The 22,763-nt window shown below is 39.8% G+C and overlaps 1 protein-coding gene across 2 annotated transcripts in view; it reads right to left on the bottom strand.

The window, feature by feature from the left end:
• LOC110041532 (tyrosine kinase receptor Cad96Ca-like) overlaps positions 1–21,846 on the bottom strand; it is a 31,772-nt gene extending 9,926 nt beyond the window's left edge. Inside the window, exons 1-10 of one of the 2 annotated variants that reach the window (XM_089294326.1) lie at positions 21,750–21,846; positions 19,248–19,634; positions 18,569–18,835; positions 16,255–16,494; positions 15,177–15,274; positions 14,643–14,701; positions 13,849–14,042; positions 11,205–11,324; positions 5,053–5,071; positions 1,545–1,587 (exon numbers count right to left, since the gene is read on the bottom strand). In XM_089294326.1, coding sequence (XP_089150452.1) covers positions 1,545–1,587; positions 5,053–5,071; positions 11,205–11,324; positions 13,849–14,042; positions 14,643–14,701; positions 15,177–15,274; positions 16,255–16,494; positions 18,569–18,835; positions 19,248–19,634; positions 21,750–21,816 — 1,494 coding nt within the window. In that variant the 5' untranslated portion in view covers positions 21,817–21,846. Of the gene's footprint in view, positions 1–1,544; positions 1,588–5,052; positions 5,072–8,888; positions 11,021–11,204; positions 11,325–13,848; positions 14,043–14,642; positions 14,702–15,176; positions 15,275–16,254; positions 16,495–18,568; positions 18,836–19,247; positions 19,635–21,749 lie in introns of those variants that run through there. The other variant, XM_089294325.1, reaches the window with a different exon arrangement.
• Between the last annotated feature and the right edge of the window lie 917 nt (positions 21,847–22,763).

Below are 22,763 nucleotides of genomic sequence, written 5' to 3'. Positions count from 1 at the left end.
TAAGCCATCTTTGTCGGTTTTTTTAATTTAATTGTAACAATAAACTGCACGCACAATGACCCAAAGATGGCGTCTGTTCAGATATATAATTGCGTCATTTTAAACACGGAGCGATCCTACTTTACGAGGCTGAGGTGTTCCGCCTGCCAATCACAAATCCCAACGGACGACCAATGCTCCCATTTGATTGGCTTATTCACTCAGGTCTAATTTTAGCGCGTTGCCACAAAATTCTGGAGAGCGACGGGTGTAATTTTTTTGTTTTATTTTACAAGTAAGCAATGCCTTTTGAACTAAATGAACGATGGCTTAAAGAGAAGAGTTTACAAAGAAAATTGACTTTTTTAATTTCAACTTCATAGTTTTGTTCCTCCATTTGCGAAAGCCTATCTTATGAATTCGCGTTGTTCACTCAAATTTATAAAATGCCGTGTCTAGTTCTTTTGATGCCAGAGTGTCTTTGCCCCTTCGAGGATTAACGCGGTTGAGAAATGAGTTTGGAAACCAAAACTCGTAAAAAGGCACTTAGGTACAAGCAGAATACGAAGGGTATATATTGTATCTACGGTAATATGGCTATTCTTCAGCTAGTTATCTAAAAAAAAGTTCCAAAAGGTGAACATTGGCTGCTGTTGTACTCTTGCGGCTAAAATTCAGCCGACCTTTTACGAACGCAACTTTTGTTTTTATTGCATTCAGCCATGAGCCTTACTTTTCCTTTCTAACGTCAATATTCAGGCGAAATCTCACTTCGCCATTTTTCAAGTTTTCTTGTTTCTTCGTAGTATTTTCTGTTTCCAATTTCTTTGCTCTACAGTTTGAGGAATAACTCAGCGTTGTTCAATTTGCATTTTGTTTGCACCATCATAACTCTCATAAATCTGAATAATTTTAAACATCCCACCAAAATCCGTCTGTGTTCACAGGCTAACCAAAATCACCTCTTACGAGATTTGTTTCGTTCTCGGCATGCTGAGATAAATGGATACAGATAGCTTGTTGACCGCAGGCATCAGCTTTGTTATTTTAGTTAGCGCCGAAATTTGAATGTTCCGTGAAGTGACGAAGATAATTCATCGTTTTTGTTCTTCCAAAGGCATCTCAAGTGTTAATATAAGTTTTATTTTCGCTTTATTTTTATTATTTACCTTCTATTATTCTACGTAAATGACTCCGTTGTTTTAACGAGAAAAACACTATTCCTCCACGACTTCTATGTTATGCGACCGTTATTTCGGCTTTCCACCGTTGCACAAAAAAGCCAACAAAGTGCTTCAAAGGTGGCGTGCCCTTGCCTTTTATAGGATCGCTCCGTGTCTACGTCATATGACGTCATCTCTGTATGGTTTGGACCTGCTATAAAAACTTGCAAGTTCCACTGCGATAGTTTTAATACTAGTGAGTGGCAGGTTGATGGCCTCAACATCTCCCTTTCCCACCCCCTCCCGCCCGCCTTATCAAAGGGTTAACTACATTCAAGTAAAAGACGGCTCATGTAATACTTTATATTGGCTGTTTGTATTTTTTGTTATATAGGGACCTACATGGATTTTGCCTCTTTCCTCATTAGATGCCGCTCCATCTACCCTAAAAAATAACCAACAAATTAGTTTCCTTATAAAGAAAATCGACATTCAAATACACATCTAGGGTAGTTCAGTTTGTAGTGTATGGCCCCTCAAAATACATTCTTATGAATTCGTCCCAGATCTCATCCTAAGGTCTTTAAGTGACAATTGAATTCATGTCATGGGTTAGCATGAGCGTGAAATGAAAGGCTTCATTACTCCATGAGTGCAAACTGCTTTCAAACGGGCTTGAAGCTTTGTGCCTCTCCCTGTTAATGAGCTCCAAGTCTATCGCAGGGTTCTCTCCCAACATTTTATTCGTCAATACCCATTATTATCAATATACGCGGCCAAATTGAAAACCGCCCTCTTGAAAACACGCGCTTTGCGGGCCGCAAATGACTCCTAGCGGGCCGTTAATGTATTAACGGCCCTGCAGCTGATTGGTTCTCGGTTCATCATCCGATGAATATTAACCAATCAGGTTACGTTTATTGACGCGGGAAAACCATTCAGGTGCGAACAGCTTGCGTAGTGAACGTTTGCCGTTTGGAAATTTCATTTTAAAATGGAAGAACTCCCAAATTTTCAGCTTTTTTCTAGTCAAAACTCGGACTTAGACAACGAGCAACTGGATGAGATTGAGCAAAAAGCTCAAGCGAAAAACACCAAGAGAGCAACTGAGTGGGGAGTAAAAAAGTTCGAGAAATGGTGCGAGAAAAGAAAAATTACAGTGGATCTCAAAACAGTAAGTCCAACGGACTTGAGTGAGATTCTGCGAAAGTTCTTCGCTGAAGTGAAAACAGAGAAAGGCTAAGCATTACTCCAAGTGCATTGACTGGAATTAGAGCGGCCATTCATCGCCATCTAACCTGTGCTCCACTCACGCCGAAACATAGACATTTTGCAAAACAGCGGATTCATGTCTACCAACAAAATGTTTGAAGCGAAGGCCAAGCTATTTACGAAAGAAAACGAGGCGAAACCAGAACACAAATCATCTATTCAGTCAGGAGACAGGTAGAAATTTAATCGATACCTCATGGAAGGGCAGAACACGGACGGCGTTTGGAAAGATGCGGAGAAGTGAGTTGAGTTTATTTGGTTTTCGTTGTAATTTCATTTTGTTCGCCGCGGCAGAGAGGAATGGCGGGAGCTTAGAAGGCAGTCATTTGATTTTTGCTAATCATTGTCATTAATCTTTTTAAAACTAGATAATATTTGACTTTTATTGTAAACAGAAAGGAATTTTATTTGGCTCTTGTTTAGCTGATCGTATTGTGGCAACAACTTTTCATATCATAGTTTCATGCTACACCTCTGTTAAACATTTTTTTCTTATTAAATGAATTTGTACGATTTGGCCTTGTGTATTGATAATAATGATAATCGCATGACTTTTGTCGGTCATATAGTTTATTTGTGTCCCTCGTAGCATCATTTGCGCCCTTGCGCTTCGCGCTCGGGCGCAAATGATGCTACTCGGGCCACAAATAAACTATATCCCTCCAAAAGTCATGTGATTGTCCTATTTACAGTCCTGGGTGGAGAGAAACACTGTGAGAGTAATAAGTCTTGCCAGGAGCCATAATCGGGGACGGAGACCGTAAGTCTTGGGATCCGCGCGCACCTATGATATGGGACAATTTTTCTATTTTTAGAACAAATTGCGCCATCCTGACGTCATATATCCGCGCGGATCCACGCACATGTCGGGGGTTCTCGCGTGGCTGTTGTCACGTTGCCTGATCAAGTGGTGAGAGTGGCGATATTCTCTCGCAGATTTTTCACAGCGATGGCAGGGAATAAGCCAGGGAATAAGAGCCAGGGCTCCTATATGTAGTTTTATGCTCTGAGCTAATGGAAAAGGTGAGTTTTTCAGGGTTGAAAACAAGACTTCAATTTCGCGCTGTGAATGAATAATATGTGCTGGCGCTAATTGTACGAGTAAGATTTTGCGTTTGTTCTGTGAGGAAAAGTTATGTAAGAAAACTCTTTACTCTGGTATCGAGTTAATTTGTGAGTTCCCCAAGCAATGCTTAATCTTATTGTTTCTGTTTGTTTGGCGAGTTTGCAAAAGTGTTTGAAAGGCAAGTCTGAGGTGTACAACTAGCTCATTTGCATAGTGCAGCGCATGCACTTTCAAGTCCGAGGTCGATGTTTTCAATTGTCAACAAATCTTGACAAAAATTTCTTTCGTTGTGTTTTGTGCTGAGATGTTGCAACAATTTTCACCAACGCCAAAAGGCTGCTAATATCATGAGTGTTTCTTTAACATAGTGAAATTTTACACTGCGAAAATAAAATAGACAAGGAGTTTTGATAACTCAACCAACAAAATCGAAATCGTTGTTCGAGTTGACTAAAGAAAGCGTCATCGTAACTTTGCTGATTATTTCTGCGGTATTCACATGCTTTCAGCTAAGCTTTTAATATGTTCTCAAACATTTATCAACCTTAAACATATTTCAAAACTAGAGATATTATATGAGTTCGATGCACGTTTTCAAACGAAAGTGCGGAAGTCCAATTTGTCATGTTTTACTGACTGTACAAAACACGCATCGGCGGTCGCTCTTGTTCATGGACAACAGACAATTTATTGGATTCTTACACAAACAAAACTGAGCAGCATCTACAGAGATAAACTGTATTGTCACTTATTGGGCCTTGATAAAACATCAATCGTTACTTACAATTTAGGCGAAATTCAAACTTGCAATTATTATTATTTTTTTAACTCTTCGGTCGAGATAGACTGGCGAAATCTTCGCAAGCGTGTGGCAAGAGGAGGGACACTTTGAAGTCCTGAAACGCTGCTATATCCAAATATATCCAACTAGTTTTTTGTTGTGTTTTGGAAAAGCTGTCAATCTTCAACATATGTGAAACTTAGAGTGGAGTAATGTGGAGCCCTTGTAAAAGAAGCTGAAGAACACAACTTGGTCAGTGATATAAAGCGGCACATAACTAAATTCGACACTGTCTTCCTTCACTTAAACTGGAGCAGCTTACGACGAAAATACTGAAGTAAACTTCCGACAGACATGTATGTATTGATTTTTGGGCCAAAAGCATCAAACATTTCGGGAATTTCGGAAGCCATTTCCCCGCGCTACATCCGCAAAAATCCTCGCAGCATTGTACACGCGTGTGTCGCACACGATGGCGCAATTTGTTCAAAAAATAGAAAAATTGTCCCATATCATAGGGGCAGCCCCAATACTAGAAATGGCGCGCGCTTACGGTCTCCGTCCCCGATTATGGCTCCTGGTCTTGCCCAAGAACACAGCGCAATGACCCTAGCAGGGCTAGAAGGCCCAGACCGCTCGACATGGGTCCAACACACTAAACACCAGGGCACCACGGCGTATTTCTCCATTGAAGTGGCACATTTCAAATAACGAAATTATTAAGCGGAACCAGCATTAAGACCTAAGTAATGAAACAAACGAATACGAATGCGCTGCTCTGAAAAGCTTACCTATCCCTTGCTGCAGTCCCTAAAAGGGGAAAAAATTAATTATTGATTAACATCATATTCAAATCGGGAGGAAAAGGTATGGAGAAATGGACGAGACTTCTCATTACCCCTTCCTACGAAGTGAAAAAACAGAGCTTAATTGATGGTAGGGGTCTCTGAACATGGCATTACAGGACACGTTAGGTGTCAGTGTTGCAAGGAAGGAAGATGACGGATTTAAGAGGCATTTATGCCCCCTTCTATCGAATGGTTTTCAATCATATTGACTATACGACTGGTTTAAGCTAACGGTCGAGCTCTGTTTGCTAGAGCTCTTAAAATAAAGACAGCAACCTGCTGGGATAATAATTTGGCCATGTGTCGTGGCCGCTTTTAATTGATAAATTACTAACTAATAATTAACTACATACCAACGATTTAAAAGTAATTTAAGCTCTAGTAAAGGTGAGGGCCATGAAAAAGGCCAGAAGAACGCTGTTAAGCGGCCATCCCCACCCATAGACTGTTGGCAAACTCTGAGACATCATAAATATAAACGAAGCTTAACGCCAGAAAACATTAAGGATGCGACAACACAGCACCTGCGTGTGTTATCCATTGTACTAATTCATAGCTAGGGTGTTGATAAGTCAGTGGCGAGACTAGGCGTTCGTATATATTTAAGGAAAGCGTTTGATTTCCAGCGACGTAACAAACGAATCTGAGAGTCCGAAAAACCTTTGGCGGCTGCCCAGCTTGCCGCACCAATACAAAAACTATGTGACTTGTATAAAGAAGCATCTAGGTTGTTAAACTGCAAGGCATTATTAAGTTGTGTGATAAAGAATGATCTAGAAATCCGCTTCCCATCCGGCCAGCAAAATAGGGACCTGGAGTATGTCCTCTTAGCGAGACATAATCTATGATAAGTTGTACCGGACAACAATTGATCTCAGGATAAATATAAATTACAAAAGGTTGACTTGGGTCGCTGTGCTTATATTGAAAAGGAGAAAGCTGAAGGGCCTTGACATGGCCATGCTTGTCTACTAGACGATCTAACTGCGTTATATTTATAAGATTGACCTGTTGTCCAGTTGTGGTGGTCATTTCTCCTATTCGCAAAAAGGCAAAAAAAATGCTAAAGAGCACATGCCTGACATTAAGCATTTCTGATAAGCTGACGTGGCTGTATGTGTGAACGATTGTATTAGCTGGCGTAAGATTGGCAGAGTGATTGGTAAGCGAACATCTCTGACTGGAGCTAAATTCCTATAACCCTTAAGAATTTGAACAATTATTGTCGCTGTAGTTGGGTCTTCTACCCCGACTAACTTATGTATGTAACCAATAGCGGAAACGTAAGTGGTCACTGATGAGGAAGCATAGTGAAGAGAAAACAAATGTGATATAAAGAGAGCTAAAACAGCTGGTTGCACTGGCAGTGAAATAACCGAGGTACCTAGATAATGAGCAGCCCAAGTAGCGAACAAAGTCCAAGGCCGTCTGTAAACTCTAGCCGAGGCGCTGTTTAAACTGGCAGCTAAAAGTTTCTTAGTTATATCTCCCAGTTCTCTGGTAACAGATGGGGAGGCACGATTGTCGGTTCTTGGTCCGCATCCTGGTCGAGGGACTTGAATTTGTCCACCTGCAACCGCGATAAGGCGTCAGCTTTCGTATTTAAAATCCCGGGCAGGTGGATTGCTCTGAATGGAATATTATGCCTCAAGCAGGACAAAACCAGGGCGCGGACAAGAACCAAGAGCTCCCTGTCCTTTGTTGTTTTCTTATTTATAACCTCCGCTAGCGCCTGATTGTCAGTATGAAACATGACACATCTATTGGCTAAGTGATCCGCCCAGATTCGGACGCTAAGTACAATCGGAAACATTTCAAGTACTATGATATTCTTAGATTTCCATTTGATGGGCCATTCGCCGTTAAACCACTTATGTCCAAAAACGGCACCATAACCTAAAGATCCGGAAGAATCCGTGTAAAAATGTAACGTTATTGAGGAAACCCAAATGAAATCTAAAAAGAATGATTTGCCATTAAAGTGGTTGAGAAACTATAACCACATGTTTAGATCTCCTTTCACGTCACGTTTTAAACGAATTAAGTGAGTTGGGCGACGTACATCCACTGTGACGTTAATCATACGACTAAGAAAAGTCCGACCTGGTAGAACTACTGAGCAGGTGAAGTTCAATAAACCAATAAGAGATTGCATTTCTCGAAGAGAAACCTTTCTACGCTTTAAAAAGTCTTGCAACATGTTCCTACATTTCTCTAACTTGTCGTATGGAAGACGAACTTCCATTTGATATGTATTAAGCTCAATACCCGCGAAAGATAAAACAGTATGCGGACCTACGGTTTTTTCAGGTGCCATTGGAACTCCTAGCTCATCACAAGTCTTAAGAAATTTAGAGAGGCTACTGGAGCAAGTCGAATGGTCGGGCTCAATAATAAGGAAATCATCTAAGACATGCAAAATGCCCGGAATTCCTAATTTATGTCGGGCAATCCACTCTAAAGCTGAACTGAATGTTTCAAAAATCTTACAGGAGCTTGCACACCCCATAGGGAGGCATCGATCATAATAGAATTGATTCTCCCAAAACATTCCTAGCAGATCATAATCGGTTGGTGAAACCGGGATTAAGCGAAAAGCGTTTTTTATGTCTGTTTTGGCTAGCGCGCAGCCCCTGCCTGTGCGCCGTATTAATCTGACAGCATCGTCTATTGATGCGTAACGAACGCTAGACGCGATTTTAGGAATGTGAGAGTTAACAGATTTACCCAATGGAAAAGACAGGTGATGAATTAAGCGATATTCTCCAGGTGATTACTTAGGAATCAGACCTAAAGGCGAGATGCGTAAAGACGGAAGAGGCCGCGTGTTAAATGGCCCTACCATACGACCTAAATTTATTTCCTTATTGAGCTTTTCATTTACAGCGTCGGGATTTTGAAGTGCTGACAACAGATTAACGCAAGTGGCCGTTTCTCTAGGTCCAACATAATCAAGTGAAAAACCACTTAGAAATCCATTAATAATATATTGTTTCGAAGTTAAAGGATAATTAGCCAAGTAAACACTTAATTCATTTACCCGTATTGGTGTTGGTAGAGGTGTTGGTTGGGAATGTGCGTGAGGTAGCAGCTGGAGGTTTTGAAGAACGACATTTAGATGCTGGGTGTGCGGCACCGCATTTAAAACATTCGTGTTTGAAATTACACCCAAAACACTTGTCCCCTTGGTGAAATTTCCAGCAGAAGCCTCTCGGAAAGGGCTGTTTAAAAGGCCTAGCACTAGAGCTACCTGACATGGCAGTCTGTGATGAATTCCGGTTCATGTGGTGCGCCTGCAACCACAATTCCCAGTGGATATCGTCCCATGGAAAAAGTGACTTCTACCTTAAATACCGGAAATTTTCGTCGTAGTATTTCCAGTGGGCATTTTTAGCAGCTAAATCCGTCGCACTATATTTCATTAAAGCCGGGACGCTCTCAGGAAAGCGACCCGTATATATTGCAACAAATTTTTTGGAAGGCAGAGGTCCAGTGATCTATTGCGGTGATACGCTTAGTATTCTGGACAGGCTCGAGAGTAACAACCGGCTGGTTTGACGTGGCTGGTGTTTTGACAGTAAAATTGTATTTTGGGTCACCCGGGATAGAAGAACACAGACCACCGAGCTCGACATACTCATTGGCCCAAATTTTGGCTTGAATTTTTTCAGGCACCCGACTCGCTAAGGGAACGCAAATCAATTTATGCACCTGTTGTGGCCGGTTGTTACTATCGAGAGTGTCAAGGTGATTAGGATTCAAAATATCATGGCCCTCACCAGTTAAATTGTCTACGACATCAGCAAATGACTCCTGTACAGCCGCAACAGTCTGAGATGTATTCTGCGCGACGTTGACGTTGGTACTGGTGAAGATACCGGCATCAGTAAGACCCTTGATCACTGCCGCTGAAATCGCCGATGTCAAGGTGGGGATGGAAGAACCTGAAGGGATATTTGGGACGCTAGAACTGGATGTGGCCGGGGTCCCAATATCAACACTGAGTACATTTTGTGGAGGTGCTAATGGCTGACGCTGTAGCTGGCTAGGATGAGAACCGTTCAGGCTGTTAATCCCTTGGCCTGTTCGGGCGCGCTTAGACACAGTACGTCTGCTGCTGGAACCAGCAGACGTACCAACGGTGCCTGGGGCCGCACGGCGTTTTCCACGAGTCAACATTATTGCTGGGTTGTAGAAATCTATAACAGCAAATACAACCGGTGGGTCTTACGATTTACTAGATTTCTTACGGGTGAATATGCGAAGTAACTGCGACCAGGATACAAGAACATTATGGCAAAGGCTGAGAAATCTACAGGACATTTACTGAGTAAAATATTCAAGTATGTACAGGAACCAAACAAAAATCAGTAAATCGGCAACATGTTTAGCAAACCCAAAAAATTGAGATGCCGCCAGGAACATGCTATACTGCCGGAGATAATATAAAAAACGGCCCCGACAAAATGAAACTGTTAAAAATCAAAGCGCTTACTAAAAGCGCAAGCGTAAATGCCTGATAGATCCGACCTGTTTGAAGCGGTCATTTAGGCAAGGCTTTCCCAAGTGTAATACGCTGTAACGCAAACAAAATGGCACCTCTATAACTACGGTAGAGAACGTAGTTGCCCTGGTCATTAAGGTGAATTCCGTCCCTCCTCAAGACAGTGATCTTAGGCTCGCGCAGGCCTTTGTGTCGCCAGAATTCAGCGAACGATAAAGGTTCAAGAACCACGTCCAGGTATTTATTCAATGTGTCTACAGAAGAATTATACCGTGGACAATGGGAAGGGAGTGTCGCTCTGCGAATGACCTGACATAACACTATAAAGGATACATTGCACTCCTCGTGAAGTTTACAAACTAAACTCTCGATAGAGGAACCCACGGTTTCGGGGCAATGCCCAGCCTCACATAGGTCATTAGACCCAATCTCTAAGACAACAATATCAGGCTGCAAAGCCCTAACGAGGTCCAGGTCAAATGCCAGAATTTTAGCGACAGTTCGTCCCCCAATCCCTAAAAAGTGAATTTCTACCGAGGACAAATCAAGTCCGGGAAAAGTTCTAGAATCAAGGCCGGCCTTCATAAAGGAAAAATTGAAAACGTCTCACAAACGAGTGTCCCAAAATAATAACTTTGCTCTTGCTATCCATAGCAAAAACACGAGAGAAATATATCTGTTGTAGATATATACGGTATACAAAAGGAGAAAGTACTTAACTTTGTTTCCTTGCTTGCCTTGATTGATTGCTTGAACGACTTCAAGATTTAGCGTTACAGGGCGAGTCACAGCAAGCATCGCTCTTTTACCCTCTTGTGTTCCAGGAAAACGAGGCTATGTACTTTTACTGAATAGGGTGTGACAATTACACGATCCTACTTTCTATTGTAATGAAATTGCCTGACTGTCTCGTGATTCTTGCACAACTCCAAGGTATTGTCTAAGGTATCAAATGACGGTAATACGAACGCAGCAATCTACCCACCTTTACAACAACAACCATTTATTTCTACTCACAATTGATAAAATAATTACAATAAACATTAAATTAGTATAGAGTACTGCCTGCCCAAAATAACCATAAGGACTAAAAAGAATGGGCAGACATTAAGTTACATAGATTATTTATACAGTTATCGGTCGGTAACATACTTACACACGCACACACACACACAAAGATACAAACAGAATGGAAACTTACAGCGGAAAAGAATATATCCTAATGAATTAATTAAAATAATTGTAATATTTAATATGAATCAATGAATGACCTATACATGTCACCCGATACAAATTAAATGTATAAATGAAGAGGTGACATAAAAACTTTTATTTGCATGCAAATAAATTCATAAAAATCTGATAATCAAGAAAAAAACACAAAGCTTCCCATACCTGATATTAACGCTTAGTGTCTCAGTTGTCTGGTTCAGTTATGCAACGGGTTTGGCAGTTACTTCATATTTACATCCAATACAATAGAAGCTTAAAGTGGAAGGTTCAGCGGAAGCAGGTAACGTTTTTTCAAAAAAGGGAAGTGGTGTGGAAGTCACTGTTAAGACGCATTTAGAATATTGAGAATATTGCTTACCTTCCTTGTGAAGCCAGAAAATGTAGACAACAAGAGCAATGAGTATGACAACAAAGATACCGATCACAACACCAAATACGGTGTAGCTACAAGCAGAATCCCCGCAGGCTTGAACTGTTACTATAGTATAATAAGAAAGGAAGTCAGATCTCTTTCAAAGCAAACGTATTCCACGTGCTTGTGTTAAACATTGCAGATATGTCTCATTGTCTATCTATCTAACTGGCTGGATGGCTGGCTGCCGAAACCTGCCTTTTTATTTTCTGTTCTACTGTCCATCAATCCTTACCTCTGTTTGTCTGTTAGTGGTTCTTTTAAAGTGCATCTAACCCCAAAACTTTTTTTTCGCTAAAACGAATCTACTTGTTATTTGAAATAGCTCTGCGAAAAAATTTTTGGATTCCGTTAAAAATTCGATTTTCTGTGCCCCGACGAAATCTCGAAAATAGCTCCAAAACACCGCCATTTTGTTTCACGACCGAGTTTGAGAAGAATGGGTCCAGCGGCTCTTGTGACGTCTACCCAGGAAGGTTGGATATCTCACGTCCTCTCATTTCCTTCAGGATTGTGCAATACACATTCGAAAAGTACGCAGAAACGCCTTCCAGAGGTGCTATCGGCTGTTGCAGTAATATTCCAGATTTGAAGAAAGATATTCTGTACAATTTACTGACGATGATCGGCTAATGGTACAATAAAGACGTAAACGATGGTTGATTTTGTCGAACCGCAACAAGCGAACTGAATCTGTGAGAACCATTAAAGAATTCTCACTGGAATTTGTTCCGCAGACTTTCGAACGCTATTTTCATAAATTTTCTGCTTAAAGCTAACCAGAAATTTTTAGAAATACTACCGACAACCTACATCTTACAATCCCGCAGTATTTATAACATAACCGGCAAAGTTGTGTGATCCGATCATGATCAAGAAGCGTAAAACTGATATGTAAACAGGTCACAACTGTACGCCGCTAACCAGCACTTATTTCTCTTTCGATTTAGATAAAAGTAGAAAATTAATCCTTTAGAATTACATCATAACAAAATTGTTAGACTCACAGAGTTTTTCGAAGGTTTGGAAATTAGCAGTGCGACAGAGATTCTGTGCAATAGCGTCGAAAATATGACCACGTAACATTATCTGCGGACCGCTTAGGGAACACATCCTTTTCGCTTGTCCGACGAATTTCACTGCAAACTTTGAGAACAATTTACATTGGTTATTTGGAGTTAGGACTTAAAACGTGTGACAATGTGAAATCGGTAACTGTATGAAATGTTTCCTTCCACCTTGTTCTCGCAGCTTCAAAAATACAGGTCCAAACAGTACGATTTTCAATCGATCGAAGCCAATGTTTTGGAGGTCATCAAGTCTCGAAAACTGCAACACGTACGTCGCTCTTATAAACATGAAGCATTCAACAGAAAGTAAAACACAAACTGGATTTAACAGAACAATCATACCTTGACAAAATACATTCTCGCTAAGGACAAATGTAAACGGGCTATAAACACGCGTGGGAATCTTATGTTTAGTTGACGAAATTACCATCCAAAGCAGTCCTTGAGTTTTCTTTCCTGCTTTTCGTTTGCCTGCTCCTCCACTTCGTATCTAGCTTTCCATTCCTAATATACAAGCAGCTCGTCCGCAAAGAAGTCTTCCCCTTCGTCGCTTGAAATATTGTAAATTGCTCTCAAAGCTCTAAGCAGTGCGTTCACAGTTGTCGAAGGTGCTCGATCGAAGTTTATTTTGGTGTCTTCCAAATCGAAACTTAACTCTGACTCCAGTGGCGAAACAAAATGATTCTAAGACAAAGCTTGGACGTTTTAGTCCCAAAATACACCGGAACGATTAGTTTTGTTTTCCATTTTCTCCAGCAAATACAGAGAGCTGACTGAGGCGCCATTGTGTTTGGTTCCTAGGTAGACGTCATCAGGAACCGCCGCCCCAGACTCCCTAAAACGCGGTCGTGAAACACTTCAAGCGCGACTTTGAAAGGGCATAAAAAATCGAGGATTCAACCAAATTCAAAAATTTCTTCGCCCAAATGCTCCAAATAAAGCCTAGATTCGTTTTAGCGAAAAAAAATTTGGGGGTTAGGTACACTTTAAGCGAGACTGACAACAGCAGGGTCTGGTACAGTACAGTACAGTACAGTACAGTACATATTTTATTAGCACTCCCCAAGGGGGCCTTTCAGTACTGATACTACTACATAAGTTATATTAAAATTAAAATTAAATAAATCACTGTGCCAAAGATTTATAAAAATGATAGTGTCTAGCACGGTATTAATTTCCGTTTGGTGTGAACTTGGCAAACCCAAAACCACGTGCAGTTAAATGTATTAATTTCCTGGTGCTCGAAACTTTAAATCAGTCTTATTTTTCAGTGTTCTCTAAGGTCACTCAGATATCTTCAGAGTGCAAAATGCACAAACCTCCTTAAGTATGAGAGCTCCATTATTATCTGATCTCAGTTTCGAAGATTTTTATGTATGTCCGACTCGCTGGCTGAATTGTCAAGTAATGTTAACAACAAAATACAAGCATAGTCATGCGGCTACTTAATAATTCGCTAAGCATCTGAAAAACAGAACATTAACAGAAAAAAATGTAAATGATATGTTATGGCAACATACTGTCAGATGAGCTGGTGGGTGTTGTGGCCATGGTGGATGTTATCCCTGGGTCGTATCGTGTGCCTGTTATGGCACTCACATTAAAATCTCCAAACCCTCCACTGTTAGCAGCATCTTGAAGCATAAAGAGTACCTCCCTTTCTCTTACAGTGGAACTGAACTTCAGGGCCAGATCAACAATCACGCTTCCACACCTTGCAAGAAAAAGTGAAAACTCAAGTAAAAACTAAGCCGGTAACCAAAACGAGTAGGAAATTCTTTCCCTTCATAAATTTTCAGATGGTCAAATATCACACAAAACGAAGCATTTAAACAAATGAAGTGGAGCGATTTTCTTTTGACCTTGAACAGGTGTATTCGTTTCTGTTTGACGTCTCAGTGGATAAACAGATAAGTTCGATACCTGTTCGATTTTTGTGGTTACTGACTTTAGCCAGTCACCACTGTGTCACAGGGTGTCTAAGTAAGATATTTGGTGCCTTTTCGGAAGCTCTCGGAGGAATCTCACTAAGCGAGGCCGAAAATACTTCGAAATTTGCTCGAGTTATTAATGAAAATAACTGCGAGTTTACCAGCAGAAACATAGCGTTACGGAGAGTTATGATTGTCTACGATCTCCATTCGCTGACCGCACGTTATCATAACGTAGGGCACGCAGACCGTCGTTTACCCAAGTTCTTCGAGACGTGCCGGGTAAAAGTCCGAGATTTTTTTTCCCCCAAAACTTTAGTACAAAATACAAAGTTACGGAGATATTTGAACTTCAAATAATCAATCTGAAACTCTTTGCATACCTGATATTTTTCAGTTGCACACTTTCATAACCCAGTTTACCAGCAAAGATCACGTCTATCTGAGATTAACATTTTAAATGAACTATTGTTAATGTTTCTTTTACATATTTAACTGGGCTAATTCAATGAATATGTTCAATATTAATCACCAAAGACAAATAATTAAATAACACTTTCCCCTATAAACTGCTAAAAGTGCTGCCAAGACAGATAATTTAATCTGAAATATAACTTGCCGCAAAAAAGCACAGCATCGAAAACGTCGTTACTTTGTTTATTCAATTAACAGTGTTATGTTCACTACACAGCATTTCAACTATTCTAAAATGTGATTAGGAACTGTCCCTCGGTCAATGTGTTTATCAATTTGTTCGACTGATAATGTTAATTTGTGTGTCAAACTCTCGTTCTTCCGGTCCAACTGCTGCCTAACCTGTCTGCCAATTCACCTGCACACTCACTTTGCTTTTTCCTAAGATTGACACCGTAATGAGGCTTGGACATACACGTGACTTACATCAACAAATTAGTTACCTTTTTGCTGAGTTTCTCCCATAGTTGATTGTATTCCCCATCAGTACAGTTTTCCCCCGTGATAACCAGGGTCACGTTAATTGCATCACTCGCTATGACTAGAAATAGAGTCAGTAAGCGGGAGAGACTGTACCTCATATACAAACAAATACATGCAAAAAAATTTAGACCATCAAGTCAATTCAAGAAATTTTAGTTGTGTTTGCCGATGCACCATTAATTCAAGCTCTGTGTTGCTATGCATTACAGAGGCTAAAGGCTAAAGCTCCGTAATTGTCATATTAATATCTGCTATAACAAGAAGTTGGATATTTTTCTCCCAAACCTTGCACTGAATGCAATCTTTAGCTTGGTTGTAAATTAAAACCACGCTGCACATTTTAAACGTACCATCAATTTAAATACTGATTGTTCTCGTGTGTCATTGCGAGACCAAGAAATTCCCAAGTCCACGTTAACTATTATAAGAAGCGAACAATCACTACGCTACGCAAAGTACATGTAACAAATAAAGACCCAAGAGAGCTAGTGGATGACAGTACCAGTTGATCATCTAGTAGAACCATACTTGCAACTGGCCATACTCTTTCCTGTGGCTACTGATGTAATGTAAAGGGCTAGGAAAGGTTTACTAAGAAAATGACATTGAATACAATGTTGGACATAAAATATTACATCTGTCTGTGATAGACATGTAACAAATAAAAGCTAATTAACAATTAGACCCGTAGCCCTTGCGGGCTACGGGTCAATAGCCCATGAGGCGAAGACGAATGGGCTATTAAACCGTGGCCCTTGAGGGCGAAGGGTCTAATTGTTTTAGTATCACCCAACTAGTCGGACAGAAAAGACAATAATAAAGTTAGCAAATGCAAGTTGAAGAAATCTTTATTTGGGAAAAGCGTCACGCTCGATTGCGCCAATTTCGCTATCCGAGGACTATTACTAATAGACTTCTAGTAGCGTAGCCAATTAAAATGCAGGATTTGCATTAGTCCACTAGTTGGGTGATACTAATGATCACTACAACTGGAAAGACATTATTTGTATACAATAACTTGTGTTCTTATTAACTTACAAAGAAAGGTATTTCTTGTGTCACTGCCCAGGTTATTTGCCACTCTGCAGGTGATTGTATAGACGCTTTTGTTACTGGTTTGAAAATTTAGCACGCTCTCATAACACACACTTTGCTGTGAATCACACAAAGTCCAAGTGTAAGTCGGCTTGGGATTCCCTTCTGCTTGACAGTCAAGTGATACACTTTGTTGAGCTGCGACTTCATGTTCACTTGCAAGTTTAACAATCTTGGCAGGATCTAAAATATTAATAAACAAGGCCAAGGAAATGAAAAAACCTAAGTATAACTATGGTGACACTGAAAGACCTCGGAAAAAATTCAAATATCGCGGGGTTTTCAGAGGCAAATTCGCGGGAAAATGGCCAATTTCGCGGGAATTTTCTGGGCAAATGTTCACTTGCAAGTTTAACAATCTTGGCAGGATCTAAAATATTAATAAAAAAGGCCAAGGAAATGAAAAAACCTAAGTATAACTATGGTTACACTGATAGACCTCGGAAAAAATTCAAATATCACGGGGTTTTCAGAGGCAAATTCGCGGGGAAATGGCCAATTTCGCGGGAATTTTCTGGGCAAATTTCGCTGGAAGCGATCGGTTTTGCACTGATTTGAAGAACGTTTTTTAAGAAAAAAGACGGCAACTTTGCCATTTTTGGGGCAAAATAAGGAGTGTTAGCCTATGTTATAAATACAGCAACAGGAAGACCAACTACTTGTAAGTGTTGCCTTTCTAAAACTGGCGATTTTGCAAGAAAATTCGAGCAGCTCGTTTGGACTATCGTACGGGGTTGCCATTTGTTTGACCACGATGTTCTATCTAACAGAGATCATCATTTGCTCTTTTAACAAAAATGCGCTCAAGAAATGCGCCAATATATGGCAAAGCTTTTTACACCGTGGCCACTGACCAGTTTTTCGTACCATTAATATAAGAACGCCTAGTAGTTTTTGGATGTTGTTTGCTCGTTGAAGTGACGAAGTTTCACAATACATTTGCAAGCTTACGGCAAGTAAACAGCCCCAACAGCCAAGATAAGTTTCAAATAAGTTGTACGGACATGAATTGGTAAGATTTCCTGTGAATTTTGCGGTATTTTCCTTGTTTTTGTGAATTTCGTGGGATTTCGCGGATTTACTTGAAATTTGCGGCTCCGCGACTGCGCGAAATATCAGAAGCCCTGGCTATACCAGCAGTTAGCTCAGTTAAGAAGGCCAGTTTCAAATAAATTACAGCCTCTATTTGGCGCGAAAATGTGCTCCAATATTTGCCCGCCGATATTATCTGTTCCGAAAAGCCACCCGGTCTTCTAAGAGCGAAGCTCGAGGAAAACTGTGAGCTTCGAAGAACAATTAATGTCCATGGACAAATAACTGAGGATATCATGATTATTTAAGTCAAATGGAGGTTATTGTGTTTATTAACGTTCAAATATATATTTTTTTTGCAACACGCAAGATCTCTTGGAAATTGGGGAATATCACTTGAATATTCCCCAATTTAAACTTAGGCATATACAGTCCCGTGACGTGTACAGGCCAATCGCGTACGCTTGAAAATATTTGTGGAGTAAAAGCTCTAGTAAATGGGACAGTAAACATGCCTTGTTCGAATGGTGTTCATTACGCGTCGACTGCTTGCGCTGTATTGGACTCTTGCCCTTAAATGAGTTCTTTTTCTAATGCACATCAAAAACAACTCCCTGCCCTCTTGTTGTTCATTAATTGAAACGTTAAAGCTGTCATCACATTTTGTATCAAGTTTAACTTCATTCAACCATAAATCTCCCAAGTAAAGAACCTCCTAAAAAAGCCTATAAAAATTCACTGCCAGTACATGTCAAGTTTGTCAATAGCGACGGTTCGAAAGGTAGAGACTGAGAAATCACTCGTCTTTTTATTCAACAAGAAGAAAATAGGACTCGCAATTCTAAACAAAAGTGTTGATATATTTCATGCTATTTTGTGATAATTTCGTTTTTCCATCCTCTCCATTAAATCCTGCTTGTGGTCAAATTTCAAAACTACAATATATAGAAACAGAGTTGGAAGATTGCAGGGGGACTTTTTTACAGTCTGTTTTAGTTCAGGGACCTCTTACACGTACGTGTAACGTTTGTAAGCTCTGTTTTTAGCAAAAGATTTTATCCAAAACTGTAGAGAAGCTTAACTGAATTAGTCTTGATGCTGTGAATGCTAGACACAGATATATCGGTTATATTAAATATATGAACTGTGTTTGGTTGGTTGCTAAAACAGGGTGCACTTTTCCGGTTCACTGTGAAACAATGTTTTAGGCACGTAAAATACGTACATACAACATTCACTTTAAATGCTTGGCTAGTTACACTTCCAAATCCGTTGTAAGCTGTACAGCGGTATGTCCCAGAGGCAGTTCTGTTGATGTTTAGAAAATCCCAAGCTGGACCCTGCTGCAGTACTTCACCATTACTACCATCCTCCAGCACTCTGTTCCAGGTGATGTTTGGTGATGGTCTGCCCGTTGCTTCGCAAACCGAAGTCATGTTTGATCCTTCAAGTACAGTCTGATCACGGCTGACATTAGTTAGCTTGGCAGGAACTGAAAATAGGGACGGATACAGAAGCGCTAAGAAAAGGGGTGGATGCGGGGTATTCTTCCTCTGAAAAGGCCCTTTAGCTTTTCTCTTACATCCATGACTCACTGCTAGAGTTTTTACATCTGAGTAAGATCTCTTAGAACGAGTGGATAAAACACTACAGGTTCGTATTCGGGAACTTAGTGTTTGAGCAGTTATTTTGCTGTGGCGATCATTTCTACCTTGTAAGTAAAGTTTACACATGGGAAAGAAGCGTAAATGAAAAAAAAAAAAAAAACCCTCCATCATATTGTTAACCTGCAAACTATTGCTACAAGTAGAATTCCCTCCTGACATGAATATTCAAGGCTCAGGCCCGCACTGAAAAATTAAAAGTGAATTCTTCCTTGTAGTACTGCACATTACAATTCTCACCTATAACAATGACACGTATTCTGTATCTCCACCCGTTGTTCACCGTTTCAAGCTCACATTCGTAAAGCGCCTCTTCTCTCTCAGTGACTCTGTTTATTATCAAGGTGGCCACTTCACTTCTACTAATGTCAAAACGTGTTCTGTGATCCTTTGTATCAAATACTGTAGTAATACCACTAGGATTATAGATCTTTCCAATACTAACGAAGCCTCCGTCCTCGATAAAAAATGTTGTTGATTGCAGATTTGAACCAGGTGTTAGAGTGTAACTCCATCTCAGAGGCACCTGGGTACTTCCATTTAACACAGGCATAACAACTGTTTTAAAGTCAGCGGGGTTTGTCTGAGTCCAGGCTGGAGGGGGTGCTGTCCATGTTACTGAAGTAGCTGAAATACGATATCGCAATATTACTTAATAATGTGCATTTTTTGTGTTTGATTTTCTAAACTGCAAACAATCGCTTGTTCAAGCTCATCTACCAGCGCTTCATTACTGACATCATTGCTCCATCTCATTAGTCCCTCCATAGTATGAGGATCCTTTACTAATTTGTGGTCAGTTTCATGTCATTACGCGTTTAGTTCGCTGAACGATCTAACAATTGAGAAAGGGTTTATGTGGCAACATACATGTATTTGAGGTAAGCTCTTTCAGTCGAATTCGAAAAACGACTTGAGGAGAGGGGTTTGTTCGGATTAAACTGAACTGAGAAAAGGAGAGGAATTGAGCAAAATTTTATTTCATAAAGAAGAACAGGTAATGGTATGAATGCGAGTACAGTTAAGGATTACTCATTTATTATGTGGATGAGAAAATTGCGAACGCGTGCGCGTTAATTTGCATTACTTACTGAAATATTTTCTTACTCCACACGGTCAAAGGTTGCTTTTAAAATTACTGAAATGTGTTCTTAATCTCAAATTGATGGTCAACTTCATGCAGCTTGTAACCCAAGGGCACGACAGAACACTATGTAGCTATCACATACGTTTAAAAGAACGTTGCTGGACGTTTTTAAAAACTGCATTGAACATTATCAGACTGCTGAAGCCCATATCTACAAGGTTTGAAAGCTTTTAAAAGCACCATTTTGAAGAGGGACTCTTGTCTAGGCCCTTGGACCTTCGCCACGCCGGCTAAATAAATGTCGTTGGAAAATCATTAATTTTTGTTAGATAGCGTCACAGAAAACTTTCAAGCAACAATTTTCAGCAAAAGATTTCTCTCTGGCCTCGGGTTACATTAGTGCAAACTGCATCAGTATCCACCATATCCTACAACATTTACGTGCCAAAGCAGTACCATTGTCATCAATGTTTCTTTTCCCGTTCTTCTGAAGCAAGACTAAACGAAGGAATTATGAATACTGCGGTTGGTGTTTTCTTGACCTCAGTCTTTTGCCACTGTACTTTATTGTGGTGTAAACATTTGTAGGCACTAGTAATTGGTAGTCACAATCATGACTAATCGCCCTCTTTCTAATGTTAGTTTTCGAGGCTAACACTTTTCCAAAAATTCGGTAAGCGTTACAGGGTGTATCAGATACTGTAACTGCTAATGTTCGGAAATCAGTAAGAACAGTGAAGTATTAGTGATAACAGCCAATGCCAAAAAACGTGTCATTCTTTTCTGCTTAGTGTTATTAGGCTTAGGAATGAATTAGTGAAAAAAATAAAATAATAATAATAATAATAATAATAATAATAATAATAATTAAAAGCTCGAGCACTCGAAAAAGAGAACGAACAGTGCAATCTTGGTCAATCCTTGCCATGCTCTACATTGTAACTTATCAGACAAATCTCTTTGATTAACTTCCTACTCCAAGCCGAAGGTTTTTATGTACAGTAGGAACAACTGAAAGAACAAATTTGCTATGTAGGATTTCCTCAGGAAAAAAATTAAAAAAAAACAAAAATCGTATTAATTAAGCATGGAATGACATACATATATAATGACAAGAAATGTATATATTCCCGAAGAACTCAAACTTAGACAACTGTTCATGCATAACGCTTCAGCTCGAACGCCTTCAGTGAGCTGAAACCAAAATAAAATCAGTCAAACAAGATACAATTGAATACAGGACCTTATCAACAATGTGTCGTACCACGTAAATTGCTCTACAAGTACCCTGAATAAAACTCGGAAATCGTCGGTAAAAGTGAAATACATGTAAGCGTGGAAACTGCAAGTCACGCGGACGTCCTGACGCTAGCTTGATGATGATTATAAAAGATCAGTAGCAAAGCTTTAATGATTTAATTTCAGTCGTCTTGATCTTAATTGCAAGTCTTGAATTGTTTAAAGCTGCGAGCTATGAAAACATAACCTGGCAGTATGTACTGCATTGCGAGTTAACCAGGACAGGCCACATATCAAATTACCGCCAACATGCCAGGGTAGAGAGCCTTGTTTAAGAAATTTGTTAGCTGGAAATCTATAGACTGTGCCTTAAGATTTACAATCCGAACTAACAGAGGTTGCAACACGATTCTTACCTGTAAAAGGAAGAAAAATGAGAGCAACTATCAAGAACCAGAAATTATTTGCAGTAACTTCCGCCATGGTTCACTTATCCGAACTGATCGGGAAGCTTAGTCAGCTATTGTAAATATAAACCAGAGAATTATGGGTATCTAGAAAATGTTCCCAGCCCCCTGACAGGTGAGTTGTCCATCCCGGTTCGATTGACCACAGACGGCCAAGCTCATGACGCGAGGACTTATTATTTTTTTTAATTCATTTTTTTTTTACTTATATGCGAACGTTCAGCGAAACGTGACATATACGGCCGACATATACTATTATATAACGACCGAGTTTGAATAGACGGAACGTAACTCTCGCCTTACAGCATATGGAGGTGTTTGAATTTTTGTTTGGGGAAAAACGATAATCGACATTATAGCTGAAATTGTGTTATTTTGGCAATAAAATTGACTTCCCTCAATGCATTGTTGTCTTTTATATTATCATCTCGCATCTCTGCTCGATCTGAAGCCTTTTAAGCAAATTATGGATTATTGGTTTTCCACTCCTAAGCTACGAGTGTCACGTTTCGCTGAACGTTCGCATTAACCAGTCAAAAAGAGAATAAAGATAAAAAATAAATAAATAAGTAATAAGTAATAACTCCTTGCATCGTGAGCCTGGGCCGCCTGTGGATTTAATAGATACTTCAAAAAATGAAACTGCCCTCTAGGAATGATTTGCTGTCGCATTTAAATGTAAAACGAAGTCTTATTGTTTGGAAACACAATTCATAGTGTATATCAGAGAGAAAATTTGAATGCCATTTTCTGCTTTTCAGTAAATATGTTGGTCTTACCTGCTGAAAATTATTTGTATTTAAATAATTAACCCAAATTCAATTACACAGATGTTCAAAATAAAATAACGAATTACAAGAATTTACATGTATAAAGAAAAGATATCTGAGTAATTAGGCCAGTTAGTAGAGAATTCTAGATCCCTTATTTTAAATAAACTGCCTGAGATAAGATATAAAATAC

Source organism: Orbicella faveolata, unplaced genomic scaffold (genome assembly GCF_042242905.1).
Source record: "Orbicella faveolata isolate gen_17 unplaced genomic scaffold, um_ofav_v1 contig_25, whole genome shotgun sequence".
In the NCBI taxonomy this organism is placed as follows: Eukaryota; Metazoa; Cnidaria; class Anthozoa; order Scleractinia; family Merulinidae; genus Orbicella; species Orbicella faveolata.
This window is presented reverse-complemented; position numbering and strand designations above follow the sequence as displayed.